Consider the following 21,520-nt stretch of genomic DNA (forward strand, 5'->3'; position numbering starts at 1 on the left):
GACATTATCAAATAAGATTTAGGTTTTTCTTGTCCTCAGGGGCAATGCCATTTTCTTTCTTGCATACAAAATCTAATCCAACATGGCATCACTTAAGTATTTTTCATTTCACTTTAAAGTTTGGGGAGATTTCACACATATTTTGACCAAACTTTCATTGAAATTATGTTGAGGTCTCACTCAAATTTCTTTGAAATATTTGTTTCACACAAAAAATTACTAAAACTTTTGCAAGATTATCACTACGAGTTTGATCATTATATAGTATATTAATGAAGATTTTTTTTAGTGTTTCAGACATTTCAGCAGGTTTCAAAGAAATAATGGATATGAATTAAACAGGACTTTATTAACCACGGTGATATTTAAGTGTGCATGAAAACAATTATACTGATGTTGTAATTATATGACATCCAAGGCAAGATAAATAGGAGTTAATAATAATAAAAATAATAATAATAATGACTTTATTTAGAGAAGGTAATTCAATTAGTTACAGAACTAATCTACCTTGAGGCCTTCTATCTGTGATGTACAACATATACAGTATATACATGATATGAAGTATCTGACACTAAATAATTAAGTGGTTTTAAAAATCAAAGTATCAAGTCTGGAGCATATGCACAGGCATCTGTGAACACAAACATATATAAAATATTAATCTGCATTGAAAAATTCAGTCGTGAAAATAATGCAAAATTACAGAAAAGCATCCATTTGAGACAATTTGATTATGAGAAGAAGAAAAGCTAGGAGCCTGCCTTATGTCACTTGTACTGTAGACTGGATTTTTGATTGCACAAACTATGATGCTGTTGTGGTCTCTCGAATTAGTCCTTGTTCCATAAACAGCCATATGACAATTAGTTTAAACCTTTATCATGATATAATTACTCTTATTTTACACTGAATTCCAACACACCAAGAATATTTTGATAATATACACAATAATGCCTCATGAGATTGAAAGTAGTTTTTACTTTTCAGCCAAGAATATTCCGCAAAGATATGACTATCTTTGATAGACATGGATATCTGGCAACAATTCCCACCAGTGATATATACGTCGTCCCTCCTTAAATTCTGAAGTTAATCAGTTTGGAGTTGTATAACATCGAAATCATCTTGATTCCTGATTCAATTCCTTGTCTTATTTAGCATGTTAGCCGTTACTGTAAAGCTCTTTATGGCACAAAAAGCAAAATGCTTGTCCTGGCGTTCAGTTTTCATACAGATTGACCAATTATGTTCCCATCAAATTTGCATTCTGGGTATTCTCATTGCCGCACATTTTTCAAATAGTTATTCAGTCTCTCGTCCCGCTCGAAAATTTGAATCGCCACGTTTTGCAAACATGCTCTTTTCCATCAGTTTCTGTTACGCGATGATTCATTGGGCAATTACAAACTTTTGACCAATCAGAAAGCTTTATACAATGATCCTCTGTTAAACAATAAACAGAACAAGTACTTATTTTGAAAGCTCGTTGTGGAATGGGACCAGATAGAGCATTATTTAAAAAAAAGTTTGGGAGACGATTTTAAAAAATGGGTCCATATCGAGGAAATTCAGGTCAGGAGAAAAGCGAAATTATGTTTTAAAATGGAAAACAAGATGAAAACTTGTTTGAGGGCAGTTAAATCCAACTGAAGTTAAACAAAAATACAACAACAACAGCAAATTTGAAAAAGAAATTTAACAAGGAAAGCTGTGGAAAGAAGTTATAAATTGTGCCAAAAATAAACAATAAAATTAAAGCTATCAGAAACAGGAAATATAAATGCTGCTGAAAATAATTCAAATTGTAAAAGAAACAATAAATGTTATTATATCTTATTGATATTTTTATTGAACTGTCAGTGATATTACAATCACAAAATATCACTATATTTTCAGTCATTTAACTTTTACAGACACACAAAAGCCAAGTCCTAATTATGCCTTATTTAACTGATGTAAATGACTAAGTTCTTCATTCAGCCTAGATGTTGGTTAGAAAATAAACTAAGTCCAGATTCCTCCTTTCATATAATAGATGCCAGTGACTAAGTTCCTAATTCCACCTAGATGGTGGTGGAAAATAACCAAGTCCAAAATTATGCCTAAAGATGTATTTATAGCAGGAATTTGACAAAAGTCCATCTTAGAGTTAGACAGACTCTAGATGGATTTATCTTTGATTTCTCAAATTTTCCATGTCCGCCTTTGTATTAACCAGATTTTTAACATTTTAGGCAGATTCCGCCTGGAGTCTGCTTAAGTTCCAGGTGGAATCCGCCTAATTATTTCATACGGGAAATGTACTCAACAGAATTATTTCCAGGCATGAATGTCTAGGTATTGCAGTTAGCTTTATTTCTTTAGAACAGTTGCCTGTAAGGTTATAAAACTAGAATTAATAATCATTGCAAGCAAAAATAAATCATACTGATCTCCCCGTTATTAAGTTTTTGCTTTTGTGCTTTTTCCCACTACCCATTGCATAATTATGCTGTCATAAAATTTGGATATAGCTTTCATTTTTATCCATATTCATTCCATACATGATTTTTAGCTCTTCTGCTTTTACAGTGGCAGTGTTATCCATTGTTCACCAGTCATCTGTCATCACACAAGTTTGTTATTTTGTTATTGCTAATCTCTTTATCGTTTTATTTCACCAAACTGTTGTTGTGTTTATTTTAATTGTACAAGAATTTTTATTTTCCTTCTTGAAGATGAGACAGAAGCAGACTTATTTTATGTCCAGTATTTTGAAGAGTTAGTATGATGATACACTTAGGTTGTTATTATTGTGGTTTTATTGTCATTCTCAGCACATGTTATAGACTATACAAGGTGGCCCTCAGCAGGAATCCAATCCAACAGATCCCAAAACCAACCAGAGCCTGATGAGTCTATATGAGAGTGCATCAGTACTCATTTTCACCTCCTCCACACATCGAGTTTTCAGTAGAAATGAGATTTTGAACAAAAATAGAAAACTGGAAGAACCAGAAGTGAAGCATCTGCTACTACCCTCCCAATCAATTCTGCTTTATAAAACGCAAGAAAGCTTCTTTCGAAATTTGTGAAATTTAAAAAAGGATAAATGAATTAATCCAAAATCTTTAGAAGCACATTTTTACAAACCTCAAATATAAATCAAAACTAAGAGGACATTGTACCACACATAATATCATCTATTTGCTCACCTGCACTAAATGTGACAAACACTATGTATGCGAGGCTAAAAGGGAATTCATAGTGAGAATTAAAGAACACTTGAGGGGTAGCCATAATCATAAAGATTCTTCTGTGTCTAAGCATTTTAATTTATTTGACCACAGCATAGATTGTGTTAAATATCAGATAACAGAAATTATTAAATCTTATCCACAGCTCTCTAGTAGCATTTTTTATAGGAAAGATAGAAAGCTTTTTTGGATATACCAGTTGCATACTCTACAGCCAGTACGGATAAACATCCCTTTAAATGAGAGCTGATGCGTTTTTAACTATACAATGTGGACAGTAAAACTGGTGGAGGAAGAACCCAGAAAATCCCATTAAAAATCACCAACCCATGGATTGCTACTGGTAAGCTTTCTCACATGCCCACATTGGCTGAGCCAGAGACTTGTGACACTTAGGTGACAAGTGACATCATATAGACCATGTCATAATGACTACAAGTGACATATTGCCCGTGTCATAATATAGGGATCAACATGCAGCAAGTGTAACTTTTACAAAGACTAACATTTTTTAAACAACAGGGGATTCCAAATTTCAAGATAAAGACTATATTTTGTTTACAATAGCATGAAATTTAAAGACAATAACATATATTGTAGGGGCCCCGAGTGGCCAAGTGGTCTAAGGTGCTCTCCGTTACAGATCACTGCCATCTCACCTCTGTCTGCACCGGTTCGAGTCTCGGATTCAGCCAATGTGGGTATCTGAGAAAGCTTTCCAGTAGCTTCTCATGGGTCAGTGGTTCTTTCCGGGGTTTTCCTGGGTTCTTCCTCCACCATTAATACTGGCTGCCATGTATAGCCTATTGTGTGCTGAAAAATGGCATTAAACCCCATAACAACAACAACAACATATTTTTTATTTTCTTTCAGTCATTTTTTGTATGTTACTGCTTTCAATTTTAAAGTACATGTAAGACTATTTTTTGAATGCAAAGCTTACAAATGTATTTATTTGCTTGAAAAGGAATCCACAAAGTCACATATTTTTTCCATTGCAGGCAGAAAACTGTCATTTGCAATGAAATATTCAGTATTTGTGAGAGCCTGGTATGCTGATGGGGTCTATGCTGTATTTAAAAGTCCTGGAGTAATCATTGACACAGCACCACCAAAAACAACATCAATACAAGGAGCAGCAGTAAGTCAATTCTAAATTAATTGAATCGACTCGGACTTCTTTTGTTTCTTCAGAGAACAAAACTATTCAAGATATTTGGACCTGTGATATGGATTTGTCTTGTGCTATCCTCAGGTCTTCAGTTTTAATAGTTTTAACATTCTTATCCATTCATCTGCTTGCTTTCATTTCCAGATGCTAACTCCAAAATCATTAAAGATATTGCAGTTCTTTAGTTTCAATATTTTATATATTTTCATCCATTTGTCCTTCCATCCATCTAATATCCACACTTTTGTACATGTGACAGAACCTGGACATGACATCATTAGATTTCAAATTTGTGTTCAGTGGATTGGCTTCTATCCTTTTATCCTCATAACCTATTAATAATATTACATATTTTTGATGGGGATTTGAAAACAAAAGAACAAAAGTGCATTTTTGCTTATAGTATGTAGTTTCTTCATATTATAATAAAATAACAAGCTTTGAAAACATGTTCAATTCTGATGAAAACTTAAAATAATAATTCATTGATATGAGTCATTTTATTGTAATTTAAATGCAAGTTTGTAGTTCACGTCAAAGAGCTTTTTGATAATATCAGTCAACGAGCATTTTAAGTTTCCTTTGCCAATTTGCTGCCTGATGACAACTGATTATTAAGCCTGACACTTAAAAGGCTCTTGTAGTTCTGCACGAAACATGAAATTCAAACTCAGGACCTTTGCTACATGCCTGCACCAATGTAAATTCCTTACTACAGTACAAGTGTATTATGATCAGGTAATGTATTTGAAGAAGATTGAAAAAGAAAGTCTTTTGTTGATGCATGAAAATTATGATCTCTTGTCTTACACAAATATTAATATAATGTATTTTAATAATATAATGGTTGTTATTTGACGTGTGATTCATAACACACCATGTAAAAAAACACATGATTTTATACAAACCCAGGACATGGTCACGTTTGAAAAAGCAAGATTTTCAGGAATCTTAGCCCAAAAGGTTTTTCAACAACAGATAACTCCACTATATTTTTTTAACAATGATTTGCGTCCTTGACTAGATTATAACTTGTTACTTATATATCATGTCTAGTCAGTGTGCAGCCATAGCCAGACAACCTGACTCTAAAGATCAAGGTCACAGCAGTGATAAATATGAATCAGTACCATGTTCCCATTTACAGGAATAGTTTTTAAACAAATTAAGATTTTTATTCAAAATTGTAGAGTTTATATCTTCAATTCATAGTGTCTCATATATTTACAATCATACCCATGACTCCGTGTCAAGGTCACAGTCAGATATAATGTTCATGCCTGTTTCTTTAACCATGATTTTTTCTTTAACTCCTACAGATATTTTTATGAAACTTTAGCAATTTCCACACTTTATTATACATTAGTCAAGTTCCATGCTGAAAGGGCAAGGTCATTACCCATGATGAGCTCATGAAATGGGAGTGTGATTGGCAGTACTCTTCATTATGACTTGTATTGAATTTATTTGGTTGGCTGATTACTTGAGTGTCATTGGCAGTACTCTTTGTTACGACTTGTGTTGAATTTATTTGGTTGGCTGATTACTTGAGTGTCATTGGCAGTACTCTTTGTTACGACTTGTGTTGAATTTATTTGGTTGGCTGATTACTTGAGTGTCATTGGCAGTACTCTTTGTTATGACTTGTGTTGAATTTATTTGGTTGGCTGATTACTTGAGTGTCATTGGCAGTACTCTTTGTCATGGCTTGTGTTGAATTTATTTTTTTGGCTCTCTTTGGTCCTTTTACATTCACACATTTACAGGTGAAAGATAATATAGAACAATGGCATAAAATGTCTGCTTGATACATTAACACATTTACATGTGAGAGATAATACAGAACTTGGCAGACTAGGCCTGATCATCCCTTACATTAACTCCTTTACAAGTGAGAGACAATACAGAATTTAGTGAACTATGTCTTAATAATTACTTTCACACATTTACAGGTGAGAGACAAATTAACACCAAATCAACCAACAGACACAGATTTCATCAGGAAAAAGATGACACTTTATGCAGGATGGGATAACAAGTTTTTGTACACAACCGATAAAGTCAGTTACTTCCAGATCTATGTCAGTACATCCCCTGGAGGTAAGTCTCCCTGAATTTTCACTTGCTTGCAATAGCAGATAGTAAGAAATACAACTCTTTCTCATAAACTCACTGCTGACTATTGACACTGACTAGGACATAAGTTACAGCACAGGATGGAGATTTACACTAAAATTTAGTTAGCAGTTGGAGGAGGAAAGACGCTAAAGAATTATAAACCTAATTGTTCTACACTAATTGGGATTTTAATATTAAAGGATATTAGATCTGAAGAGGTCAATCAAATTCATGATGGACTTAAAATTAAAAGCTGTCATATTTTTTTGCCAGATATGTCCCAAACTTTTTCAAGAGTTGAAGGGGTACAGCATTTGTGATTAAAGCATCTTTTAATTCTTGTTTTTTATGCCAACCCCAAGTTGTGGCTTGAAACAATTAGGAAAACTGCTCGAGTCATGACAACACCATTACTGACAATATTTCATTTAAAAAATCTCTTAGAATTAATTAATTTGTAAAAATATGCATGACTTGGTATAAATTCATTTATTTCAGTTTTAAAATGATCTTTTTTCACTTTAGATATAAGTGTAGAAATGTATTTGATATAAAGAAAACCAGAGAATTTGGAAGTTTGGCTGGGTAACTTTTGAATCTATCAGAATTAGGATCAAACCTGGTTCTGCAAAAGTTCCAAAGTGAACTCATCACTGCTGGGCTACAGATCTATCAACTGCATTTAATTATTTTCTTGACATAATTTTCCAAAATGTCTTTTATTGACTGTAATGTTAGCAAACTTTCCTCACAGGTTGATAGGTACAAGTAGCATGATAATTTCTAACTTCTTGGTTATGCTTACTCCATTTAGGTCATGATGTTCATTATATCGAAGCTGACATGAAAATTCCTAAGTGACTGGTTTTCTTTTCTAATCAGTGACTGGTTTTCTTTTCTAATCAGTGACTGGTTTTCTTTCCTCCATTTAGGTCATGATGTTCATTATGTCGATGAAAATCTTCCTCCATCTACAACCAGCTACTTCATCAGTTTCATGAACTGGAAGCCGTACACAAAGTATTATACCAACGTCATTGCATACAGCTATGCTGGACGGCACAGGACAGAATCCTCGGATGGATTTCAGCTGGATACGGAGCCTCCCAACCCAGGAGTGGTGTATGATGGGATTGGTGAGTTAATATTCAGTGACAGAAAGCTTAGGAAGCTCAGGATGAGTTGGCAAGTATGCTGGGCAATTAAAACTTTCTCTCAACTGCCCAGAATTGTATAGAAAATATAAGAGGGTATTCCAGATCTTAGGTCATTTCATGAAAACTTGATTCTGGGATGGCAAAATATAGAAGGATTTTTTGTTAATTTTTTATTCTGGGCTAGCAAAATATTGTAGGATTTTTCCATCCCCCTGTATGATTTGATGACTTAAATTTATTCTATTCTTGTTTTGAAGACATTGAAGGAGTAACTGATTAGATGGATGGAAATTTGTTTCATTCCAGCAACATTCTTTTCTCGCTTGCATCATGCTCACTCTTGCACCTTCAGAATGGATCTTCTTGCTCGCTACAAGAATTTGGCAGTCATCCACTTGCCAAACAATTCAACAATAGCCATGCCTGTGATGCAATGGCCAGGATTGCTCTGGTCCTTAACTGAGCAGTTCACCATACTATGGCCAATGCCTTGATGGCTTCAGCCAATGTACACTTAATCCAGCGGGATGCATGTCTGAGGTCAGCTTTGCTTACTGCAACCATACTCTTGCTGTACGATGACCCCATTTGAGAATGTATTGCATTTTGGAGATGAATAGAAGAAGTTTAGAGGCAGGTAGCTTAGGAAATACACTTCCATCTTGCTGCTCTCCCTCCAGAGGCATTTGGACCCAGTCAACTCCTGCCAGTGCAAAGGGTTGTTCGGGAGCCCCGTGACAGGGGATTTCCTCAGTCAGATCTACACCATTATCATTCCCAACCCAATGGCAGGAAACCACAGACTAACCAACATAGGAGACAATCGTACAGAGGCAGAAACAGACTTTCTCTGCTGTCAAGCCTCCAAATGGTAAGCATTGACTAAAGTTCCCCACCATCTGCAGACAGACTACCTCCGCAGCAGACTCTAGCAGTTACATGCTAACTGGATCTCCCTATTCCCTCAGAATGGGTGTCACCCTTACAAAATGATCATGAACTATTCATGAATGTGCATGAACTGGAAATGGCCAGTTCAAGAAAGGAATGCTCCGGTGGTCTAGTGGTTAGAGTGTCTGCCTCAGATGTGGGAGGTCGTGGGATGATCCCCAGCCAAGTAATACCAAAGACTTACAAAAATGATACTAACAGCTGCCTCGCTTGGCACTCAGCATTAAGAGGTTAGTGTTAGGACTGGTCGGCCTGGTGTCAGGATCATGTGACTGGATGGGAACATCATGCTACATGTCTGCGGCACGATGCCTCAGTGCTAGACATCACTATAAACTGTCACACTGCAGACATTGTAGCAGTATGACTGAAAAATTGTTAAATCTACGTTAAAAATCCAAATCACACATGCACAGTTCATGAAATTATGAATTCATGAACTGTTCATGAACCAGCACTTCACAAACTGTTCTTAAGCAGTTCATGAAATATTCATGAACTGAATTCATGAACAGTTCATAAAAGTTCACAAATTGGGTCGGGACATGATCATTCATGAACAAGTGCATGAACATATTCATGAACTATGATGAACAAAGTTTCTCATGAATGATTCATGACTTCATGAACAGCACCTATAAAAAGAAATTTGATTATCTGACAAACTCACAAATACCTATTCATCCTGAATCATAAAATAGCCTTAGATGTGGGTTTTTTAAAATAGTATAAAATGCAACATATTATCTTAAAAACGGTATTTAATTTCAGATAAATTTCTAATATGCAACAAAGAACATGTAAACTGACAAGCGATATTCTTTTGTTTACTCTTAGCAACACTTTTTGTATGTTTTGTCATTTTTCTTTGAAAATGTTTTAAGAGATATTGGGACAGTTGTGTTCAATCAACTGTTGAAGCATCTTTCATCATCAATGGGCTGTCTTTCCACTGGGGTTTCTCCTCACCAATCTTTTTCCCAGAGACTGACCTGTCTAATAACTCTTTTGCGAAGATGTTCAGGGCCTATAATTTAATCAAATCCTGCCCATTGTCACTACTGAATGTCTCCGTCTGCAACTTAAGCTGTTCCATCCGATTACTGTTTGGATCTTTAACATTGTTGCACCAGTCACAATTTAATGTCTCTTCCATCTTGGCCATAGGATTTGTTCACAGCTATTTTCAAATCGGAAAGCAAATGACAAGCTGACTTAATTCATCTCAACCACTTTATTTCATCTCCAAAGTTCAAGATGGAGATGGTGAGATCAATTCACCTCTCCAACTGAAAGGGTGAGTATGCCATCAGCCTCAACCTGACTGACACAGATTTTCACCCCATATCCTGCACATTTCTCCATTTCTCATACCGCAACACCGCTTATCAATTCACCATTATTCACTTTGGCCTAAACATCAGCCCCTGGGCTTTTACTCAGTTTATGTATTGCATCATCTCACTGTTCCAGTCAACATCATCTACAACATTGGCAGTGTCCCTGAACGACATTCTCCAGAAACACATGGTATGTTCCATCCTACGCTAAGGCAGGAATGATCCCCCCATTTAGATCACCTAAGCTTTTCAGTGAATTGGGAAAACAAAGACCTTCTTCCATCTCAGAATTTTGTCCATCTGGGTAATTTCTAAACCAATCTGGCGCAGCTTCAGTGTGTTTGCATAACCAGAATCGTTGAACTTGTTGATTCCATTTCCAACAGGACTTGGATTTCTGAGTGAGATAGTTCTTGCAACTCCTCAGTTTGTTACATGAATTAGTGGACTTGACCCCCCCCCATCAGCCATCTTTTTATGCACCTTACAAATGACATTTCAAGTTCCCTCGATCAAACAGTCATGATCATGCACAAGATTCGATCATTCCTGCATCAGTGGTGCAGCCCAAGTTGGCTATCCATGCAAATCTTGCTGGAGTAGCCCTAAACAGAATGGCCAGTTGAACTTAACTACCATCACCAGCACATGGGAGCCAGGGGAGTGGCCTTTGCACATCAACATTCTGAAAATGAAGTCTGTCATCATTATGTCCAGCAACTCGGTACTGGTGACCTATCTTCTCAAACAGAGGGCACCAAATCACCCAACCTGTGTGTTCTGATTTAGCAGTTTTTACATTGGTGCAACAATCTCCATATCAATGTACAAGTCAGACACATTCCTGGCAGACTCAGTGTCTTGGCTTACACTCTATCCAGGAGAGGTCAGTTGGTCTTCACATGGATCTACACACTTTGAGGTCATCCGATGATCGACCTCTTTGTGACAAGGTGGAATCACAAGTTACCCACCTTCATCTCTCCAGTTCCTGACCCCGAAGCTTGGGCCATGGATGTGCTGTCAATCAATTGGAAGGAGTTGTTGGCCTTTGCCTACCCTCCTGCATGGTCCTGATACCAAAAATAATCCAGAAGTTACGAGGTCAGACTTACAAGATGGCTCCAATAGCCCCTCTAAGATGGGACAAGTCCTGGGTCATGGATCTATTAAATCTAACAATAGATCTGAAAAGGAAGATCCCAAACAAACTGAATTTCATCATGCAACCATGGTCAAGGCTGTTCCATCCCTGCCCAGACCATCTTCTTCTGTACACTTGGTTCTTATCAGGACAGCCTTGTGAGACAAACATTTTAAAGCTTCCATTGTGGAGAGAACTTTGAGAGCAAGAAGGCCCTCCACTCTAAAAGCTTACAAGGGAATGTGACCTGTTTTCAGTGATTGGTGCCAGACCAATAATATCATCCCTTTGAGTGCCTTAATCCCTCAACTGGCCCACTTTTCTATGGCTCTTTGAGGAGAAACATTTGGCCCCCATCACTATCAAAGGCTACCGAACTGTGACATTGGACATATTCTGGCATCATGGCAAATATGACAATGTGCATGATAAAGATCTCTCAGATCTTTTAGCCAATTTTTATCTCAATCAACCGAAATCCCTCACCTTGTGTCATGGGTTTTAACATGTCAAAAATTAGAGTAAATTCAAGCCTCTAGCCCAGTCACTCATTGCTTAAGTTTTTATCCTACAGGACAGGTTTCTGATATCTTTAGCTACTGCACGCCCTTTCCATTGACCCAAACTGTCTTCAGTTCAGATTGGATGGTTCAGTGGTCCTCTTGACACAACCAGGCTTTGTAGCCAAAAACAGGTTACTGCCCATACAGACAACCACAGACCCAACCAACCAAATCAATCAACACAGCCTGTTAGCTTCACTGGATTTGCCATTGAAATTTTTGGGATAAGAAGGTTTCAACTTCATCTTTTTAAGGAGAGATAAAAGTCACAGGTTAGTTGTTGTTGTTGTTGTAGGGTTTAACGCCATTTTTCAGCAACGATAGGCTATACATGATGGCCAGTATTAATGGTGGAGGATGAACCCGGGAAATTCCCAGAAAGAACCACTGACCCACAAGAAGCTACTGGCAAGTGGCACAGGTCAGGGATCCAGGCTGTGTTGCTTAAGTAATTAGGAGAATGGGTAGTTTTTTGCATGGGGAATCCAGCTATTCCTCTCTAGAATGATACCCAAGTTAGAGGTCAGATGCTCAGCATCCCCTCCTCCTATTACTTGTTCTCCCAACATAATGTGATTGGGGAACTTATTTGAAGGAGAAAGCAAATTTTTAAGTACATTGTGTAAATTGTTTTTTCAAGAATACTTACCCAACTGAAAAACCCTCCCAACCACCATGCCATGCAAGCGTCCTAGTTAGTATCTCACTTAGCTAAAACTAGTGACACCTGGACTGGTGCCAAGGGGAGGTAAAGGGTAAGAGTTACAGCCCTTTTTAAAAATAAACAGGATAAGAAGATTTTCATCTTTTAGTAGGGCTTCAGGATTCGTGTTGTAGCAGGCTAATATTGCTAACATAATGGAATTGGGAAAGTATTCTCGTTGAAACATAATTTGCTTAAAAATTGGCTATTCAGGTGCATACAACAAAAAGTATGAGGATTTAGGAATACAATGCATGAGTTACATTCTCTAAGGGGTGGGGATCACATGCAATAAAGCAAGGAGGTTTAGGGTTGTAGTCCCTCATTTATGGGCTTGATTGGAAAAGGGGGCAGAGCATGGAATAAAAAGTGAGAGGATTAGCTCTTTTAAATTTAAAAAAAATATATTTGAAAACTAGAATGGTTGTTTAAAAGGAAAAATACTTACTTTTCCATTGCTTTTATCTTGCTTTATGTATAATCTAAAATTTGTCGCCATTTTATATAGTTTTAAGTTTGGAAATAAAAGAAAAGTGAAAAATTAAACATTTGATCTTTTACCAGGTCTACATGATCTGGAACATCAGAATAACAGTCGGATTATATCAGCTACTTGGCACGGCTTCACAGACAAAGGATCTGGTATTGCCCGTTACTACGTGTGTGCCACTGACATTGATACCAACCCTGATAGTGGAGGAAATTGCACCCTCACACCTTGGAGGAATAATGGGATCAAAACTCAAGTGACTTTTAACTTGTCAGAACCATTGGAAAATGGTATGTATTGCAATCAGATGTATTGATTCTGTTTTATGTATTATATATGTTATGTTATTGTAGGGTTTAATGCCATTTTTCAGCACAAGATAGGTTATTAGGTTATACATGGCAGCTGGTATAAATGGTGGAGGAAGAACCCAGGAAAACCCTGGAAAGAACCACCAAGCCATGAGAAGCTATGGCAACCTTTTTCACATAACCACATTAGCTGAATCCACGACTCGAACCCACACAGACAGAGGTGAGATCGCAGTGATCCGTAACAGTGACTGCTTTAGACCATTCGATCACTCAGGGCCCATATATATATATATATATATATATATATATATATATATATATATATATATATATATATATATATGCATTCCTCACCCTCAAAGATTTACAAGCAGTTGGATAAAAAAAATGAAGATGCAAAACAAAATAGTGAGGGAAATAATTCCTGGTGCATATGGACTTTGGGTTATTGTATACATGAGAATTATAACTTCTTTTATCCTAGACAAATGTTCATTTAATAGATGTGAATATTGATGCATTTTAGATTTGAAGAAGACAGATGAAAAGATGAAGTTAATAAAATGTCAGACTTCAAATATAATTCAGATTGACATGTAGCATTCATATATTCTTTCATGAGTAAAGTTTTAGTTTGCCCCGCTCTCAATGTCTGACCATGTGTATCCATCATGTTAGTGAATGCTAATGAGCTAAAGTTTCATAGCTAGAATTACGCCCATGGACTGAACATAGCAATATAGTTGCCCATAAACCATTGGGCTGAACATAGCAATATAGTTGCCCGTAAACCATTGGGCTGAACATAGCAATATAGTTTCACTAGTTAATTCCTCAAGGTAGTTATTTTAGAAGTCTTCCTTCATAGGAAATTACATCGACTGTGTCATATGTACTAAATACACACAGCATACTGCAATTGCACAGATACTGGAAAACACTACCGCCACGTGTGTTCTGTTAGAAGTTATTTTTGATAGTATCAGTATGTGGTGCTGGAGGTGTTGGTGGGGTTGATTGGCAGATTGTACATTTTACAAGGTGTCCACTTATTTTGGTTATCGTTATCTAGAGGGTGATCGCCCTCAATGTTGTTGCCCAGATCGAGTAAATATTAATGTAAAGTGTGAAACTTATAGATGGAATAAATAGAGATCTGAGCAGATATATAGAGCAGAATGACATGAGGTCCCATACATGAAATGCAAGAATTTAATTTAATAAATTACAAAAACAACTGTGATGATACATTACATTAGGAAGATACACTTCTCTTTTGAAATAAATCATTCACCGAATTTCAAACACAAATATACTTATATAAATAGCCGATCTGTTTTAAATGATAGGATTGGTTCATCATAGAATCGAGTGAACAATCAAAGTCATTGCCTTGTACAACTTCATCACCTCAAGGTTCCCACTCTACCGGGAAATCGAGAAAAAGACGGGAGAAAGGATAATTTTTTCCCCGACCATGAAAAGTCCTTGAATTTTGCAAATAAAGAACGAAAGTCTGGAATAAACCAGGAATTTTCCTCCACAACTTGACACCCAAAACAGTTATATAACTGAGTCATAACTGAACTGATTGTGAGTTAAATTTATTGAGTTCTAACCAGAATATTAGGAGTTTGCAGTATGGATCATTTGGGTGCTTGCCATAAATATATTTGTTGAGACAATCCAAATGCTCAGTGGATAAGATTCATCTGGTAGACTTTTTGTTTTACAGACAGTTCGATATCCCTATATTTTTTTATATGGAAGGCATGAAAACTAGTCTAGAATCACAAGAAACCAACATGGTGGCGTTATATAGCCGCTTTACGGATGGGTTGCAAACTTAAACGTTGTTAAATCGAATTATACCTGCATGAAATCGATATGAAAATTATTTTTTTCTCAGAAATTGCAAGTATTAAAATCATTATGTCTTTTTTCTGCTGAAAGACGATAAAACTAATGAATTGATGAAATTTGAGCTGGTACTAGCGATTTTGATTGCTAGTCACACAAGCACACATAATCCCACAACTGTCATTTTCAAATATTGTAGAAAAAATTATAACATGAAAGTCGTATACTGGTTGTAATAAAAATACAAAAATGAAAGAGCACAAAATTCTCTATATTTTTTCCGAGACTAACATCCGGAGTTCTGTTGTATCACATTACTCTGTTGACATGTGCTCTCTCACGCAGGCTTAGCATACAAAGCAGGGAACCTGACTACTGGCCAAGTTTCTTTATAGTTGTTCTTGAAATAAATATATTGAGAATTATATGTTCTTTCTGGTTTTTACATAAGGTATCAGACTTTCATTTAATATAATTGAAATTTTGTAAAACGACATTAAAAAGGAGTTTGTTTTTGATATCATGTGACTATTGTACTTCCGATGTCATTGTGTGAGAGTTGTGAAGTCATGTGACTATTAAGTTAAACGCAAATGGCAACTACCAGGCACAGGCACATAATTCTGGGGTAAACTAATCATGTGTACACTCACCAATTAACATGTTAATTGGTGAGTGTACATATGATTAGTTTACCCCAGAATCAAGTGCCTGTCATACTGGGTCAGGTTTTATCTATGCTGAGTTTCGTCTAGTCTGTCAGTGGATTAAAGACATAATGATTATAATACTTGCCATTTTTGAGAAATAAATTTCCTATCGATTCCATGCAGGTATAAGTCAATATAACATAGTTTAAATTTGCTAGGCCTGCTGGTAAGTTATCTTACGGTGGCGGCAGATTCCAGATTTTTATATGTAATTGCTCTGAATCCCCACTCCATCAAAAATGTCCAAAGGTGAAAAATGGGGTTGGAATATATGGAGGAAACATGTATTAGAATAATTTGAATCTCTGAGCTGAACTTTTGTGCGAAACTTTTACACAGTGACATGTAGCATGAAGCATTGGTTTCAGATCTTAAATAGAACACAGGAAGAATGGGAAATTGTCATCCTTTTATTATATATTAAGAAATGATAAGAGCCCATGTATCAATACAGGTTTTTGGACTGGTTTATTGAACTACAAGAAGACAAGTTGATTTTAAAGAAATTCAGTCCTTGTTTTTACAACTATATATTACTTTGACGGTCTTTTGACAAAATTTAAATCAACCCTTTTGTAAATGTCTTTAAATGATGAAATTTTTAACCAAATCATCTTAAGGAGTTTAAATTGGTTGAAAAATCTTGTTTGAGATTTTATTGGCACACATAAATTCAGGGTTAAACTTTTTTGTTACAAGATAAGATTCCAATACTTTGCATTTATTGTTTTTTTTTTCTTCATACCATGATAGGAAATGTTTACTATGTATAACATGTACATATATTGCTCTATAATAAAGATTTGAAAGGAAACAAAATAATTTATGCTTATTTGTTGACTCGTGTGCTAACTTCAACACATGTGGTCTATAGTCCTGCAGCACCACTACCTGTGTAAATCGTCTGCCTTCACGAATAGTATGCTCCCTATGTAAAATGTCGTTATATTTGAATCTATGGCTAGCCCGGCCTTTGCATTTCATGACTTCCCCCGACGCGGCTTTCTTTCTGATTACTGACAACGACTCGTCTTTAGTTTGTTCCTTAATTAATGCCCCTTTATTTATCGTTGGTATGACATCGGGTACTTTTAGTTTTGGCAAAGGTTTCTTAAACTCTGCAGCTTGCAACATAGTTTCAGTCGCCATGGAGGTTGGAATATCGGCCATCGCTATCCCTGGCGCTACAGGATTCACTACCCCTTCTATGTTACCCTTGATTAAATCATACAACGAACGTTTTACGCAACACGCTGTCACTGCGCCTGTCCAATAGGGTGTTTCGATATGGACGCATGCAGTCAGCACCTGCACTGCAGTGTTGTCCATCATTCTGACTGACACTGTTTTTCCGAGGTATTGATCTGGCCTCACCAGACTCTGCTTAACAACAACAGTATTACACCCGGTATCTCTAAGTACTGAAGCTCTAACCCCGTTCACTAACCCCTCGCTCTGTATCGCTACATTTGACATATTTGGATTGGTGCTACCTCCATTGCTCTCTACACAAGCTGATGAACCTACCATGTACGAAACTCCTACAGTTTTTGGTAAATCCCTCTTACGCTTCTGACATGCACTATAAATATGTCCCCATTCCCCGCAACTGAAACATTGTTTTTTCTGTCTATCCTGACTTTTAGGTCCCATCTGATCTCACCTACCCAATCCCCCCTTTGGTTTTGTGGAAAACTCCTCCCTAAACTACTCCTCTCTGAATTCATCTGCTTACTTTCCCTAAGGCCTCTCGTATCCCGGGCCACCACATTCAGAACCCCACCATGTGAGTCAGCAAATATGTCTGCTTGCTTAGCCATTTCATTTGCCCTATTGATAGTTTTCTCTTTTAAGTATTGGAATAGTTCCTTACTACATACTGCTAGCAATTGATCTTGGATGAGAAAATCACATACCGCGTCATAAGTCTTTGCGACTCCTCCGCAAGCTAACCAACAGAATAGGTAATTAGATACCCTATACACAAACTGGTCAAAGCTTTCTCCCTTTTCTGGTTTACTAAATCGGAACCTCTCCTTAAAATCCTTTTCAGTAAGCTCAAACCTTTTCAGCAATGCATCCTTCAACAAATCGTAATTCACTGTATCTACACTCAGTATCCTTGAGTACACTTCTAAAGCCCTACCTTTCAGCAAAGTGCTAAGGTGTAATGCCCAATCTTCCTTTTTGAGTTTTTGTGCAGTAGCATATCTTTCGAATCTTAACAGGTAACTGTCCAAGTCATCCTTATTTTCTTCAAATGCTGGAAGTTGTGGTTTTTTTAATTTACCCAGTTGTGATACCCTATCATTCTCCAGTCGTAATCATTCTAAATCTAACTTCTCCTTCTCTAAAGTTTCCATTCGCGTTATTTTCTCTTTCTCGATTTCCATTTCTAACTGTTTTTTCCCTTTGTTGTTTGAAAACCCATTCGGCTCTCTCTCTCTCTCAATACGCGCATTTAGCTCTAATTTATCATGCTCTTCCTGAAGTCTCTCCTTTTCAATACGCGCGCTTGGCTCCAATTTCTCGTGCTCTGTTTCCCTTTCCAATTCAATCCTCTCCTTTTCAGTATGCGCGCTTAGCTCTAATTTATCTTTTTCGGTTTGTCGCTCTTCGGCGCATCTCTCTCTCTCTCTCTTTATTTTGTTCATCCTGAAAAAATTGTTGTAAGGTTTCCCCTTCATATCCCAATTGTTTACCCAGCGCTGCCAATTCGCTAGTAGACGACATGATTTTAAATAGGGTTATGATCTAATACAAGTATCAATAAATTACTCACTTCTACGAAGGAAAATGGAGTTCAGTTTGGTTCACAATCTTAATAAATTATTTCTCAAAACCTTCCTGTCTCAGAGGCTTTCCCCGATACTGTTGGATGGGTAAACTCAATGTAACAATCCAAAAGTATTCTCGGATAGAAAGATATGTATCCCATCGCTGCCACCAAAATTGTAACATAGTCGAGCTAACAATCTTTGAGACTGAATTGGTATTTAAGAAATAACAAACACATATGCAAGTGACAATAAAAAGATGTATTATTCTCTCACACTAATGATGAATTAACATGACATCAAAATAAATACAAAGGTACATAATATGGATCCAATGGAAAACTATGATAAAGAACAGATATACTTATTTGAAATATTCAATAATTATAAAGTTGTCTCAGATAATTAAACACTACCATGCTTTTTGTCTCTATGGTCAATCAATATGCTGACCTTTCCCTATACAGTCAAACACTAATGGCATTCTTATAGTCAAACACTAAAATGAAATTCTCTTAGTCAAACACTATGACCTTATAGTCAAACACTGTAATGAAATTCTTATAGTCAAACACTATAATGAAATTCTTATAGTCAAACACTATAATGAAATTCCTCTTAGTCAAACACTATGACCTTCTTATAGTCAAACACTATAATGAAATTCTCTTATATGTCCATTGTGTTTACTTGACATTTCATATGCCCTTTGACCCACTCCCCGGCTCGGTCACTTCAACCATCCAGACTTCTCGTGCACATATACATTGGCACTTTCCTGGCAGTCTTTCATCACTATTGCTGCGGGGCCTCTGGCTACACCTAGTCAGTCCGCACACAGTTATCCACACCTAGATACTCATACCTAGTTATCCACAACTAGTAATCCATGCCTAGTTATCCACACCTAGTTGGCCAACTCGTTGGCTCAAACTAAGATATAATGGCGATCCCGCTCCGACAGCTAAATACATAAAGAGCTTCCCTCTAATGGCTGTGTCAGTCAAGATCCCTAAATAATATATATAGTGGCACGCATTAACATATATTATGCACGTGCCGCGCAAGCAATGAAGGCGTCATGCGATGCAAAGAAAGAGTATATTTACAAGATACTATGGCACGCGAAACACGTCAAATACTGGAATTTATGGTGGTCTAAGCAAGCCATATCAGGTATTTCATAACACATGGGAACCATATAACCTGCTGATTTCCAATTCACTCCAACTTCACTGTGGCTGTTCTTCTTGGTCATTTTGCTTTTTTCTTCTCCAGACTCTGTATTGTCTCACCTCTTTCGGCCCTCAAACTTTGTGTGGGTAGGTGGATATGTAAGTACATAGATACATAGATACTTGGATAAGTAGGTATGTGGATACGTCAGTGCAGCTATTTCCCCTTTCAAAATAAACAGAAGCAACCTAAATCTTCTGTCAGATATCCTACTGGGAATAGATCATTACTCCGCTCTCATTATGTCAGATATCATCCTGTCAGAATTCAAACAGATACCAAACGCTTTTTGGTCAAGCCAAACATGGCAGACCATAAACAAACCTAGTTTCTTAAGATTAATGTACTTCCTAATGGCTATTTCATCATTGACTCACATTAATATCACACGAGACATAACAGTTTCGTTCTCGCTTCAATTACACAAATGATTGAATGAAATTCATTACGTGGCTGATTGAATGAAATTCATTACATGGCTTAACTACATTATTTTCAGCGAATACACACTTTCAAGTCTTTAGCATACATGAAATCTCACTTCATGGCTTAACAATGTTAATTTCAGTCAATACGCACTCAAGTCTTTATCATACGTGAAATCATCTAAGATTGGAGAATTCAAACAGATTCTCGTAACTCATATCAACTAAAGTAATGCCGGAAATTCTTAGAATACCTGATTCCTATAACAATCTTGACAACAAATTCAAACAATTCATCAAATTTATATTAAGAAGATCATTGTATGAATTCATACAGATGAACTCAAACACAATTATACTCATATCATGAAAATTGATCTTCAGATTTAAGAAAAAAAATTCAAGCAAATCATTATATTGGTATCAGTGAATTACATGAGATTGATGCAAATACCTTGTGCTTTTAAGCTTTGCTCACTTCTACCGCCATAATTGTGTCCGTTGACTTTTCAGACATCCGGTCCCTTGGATAAATGTTTTACGAGAGAATTTCTTCTAAATTCAATCTCAGATTCTCCTATAACTTTTCCTCTTGCAGGAAAATGTAGACTAAATTTTGCGATGGAGCGTATTAAAACCAAGAAATGTCATGTGGGAAACATGCCCCTTATTTAGCATAACCAATCAGGATTAAATATATCTACCGCCTTTTATAACCAGATGCCAAAATTGCAGTCAGACTGACTTCTACATTTCTAAATAACTGATTCTGGACATCTCATCTCTGATATTTTTTGTACAAAGATCGAAGTTGACCTTTTCCTTCCAGTCTGTTTGACTGTTAAATAAACGAAGGCTTAATTAAAAATCACTTCCTTTCATGACACAGACATTAAAAATCATTGCAGTATAATGGTTTAATACTCACCTGTCCCCATAAATCTAATTAATTGTTCTATTGCCCAAATTTAATCTGCTCTTTATAGATTGACAGAAATTTGCACCCTTACACAATGCAAGGACTAAAGAACAGTCCACAGATTCAGCAAAGACAAAAACATCAAGTTATCTTTGGTGTCAGATTTCAAGAAGAAATAAGGCTGATTTGGTACCAGGTGTTACTGTCATGTCTGCACCTGTCATGCACTTAATTGCCTGAAGACCATTAATGCAGTGGTGTAAGTCATCACATGGAAGGACCATTAAGTTCTCAACAGTTGTCAAAATAAAGCCAGCTTAACACATTAACCCCTAGTGACAAGTTTACATGGCAGGAGGTAGTAGCCTACTGCTGAGCTCTGTAGCATCAAGGTCATGTATGA

At 36.5% G+C, this 21,520-nt stretch overlaps 1 protein-coding gene across 1 annotated transcript in view; it reads left to right on the forward strand.

The window, feature by feature from the left end:
• The window catches only part of LOC149790372 (uncharacterized), a 273,840-nt gene that overhangs the window by 213,953 nt on the left and 38,367 nt on the right, over window positions 1–21,520 (forward strand). Inside the window, exons 46-49 of the mRNA XM_089973208.1 lie at window positions 4,241–4,380; window positions 6,363–6,510; window positions 7,461–7,664; window positions 12,951–13,166. Coding sequence (XP_089829334.1) covers window positions 4,241–4,380; window positions 6,363–6,510; window positions 7,461–7,664; window positions 12,951–13,166 — 708 coding nt within the window. The remainder of the gene's footprint in view (window positions 1–4,240; window positions 4,381–6,362; window positions 6,511–7,460; window positions 7,665–12,950; window positions 13,167–21,520) is intronic.

This window comes from Sinohyriopsis cumingii, chromosome 10, assembly GCF_028554795.1.
Source record: "Sinohyriopsis cumingii isolate HCF-2022 chromosome 10, ASM2855479v2, whole genome shotgun sequence".
Taxonomy (NCBI): Eukaryota; Metazoa; Mollusca; class Bivalvia; order Unionida; family Unionidae; genus Sinohyriopsis; species Sinohyriopsis cumingii.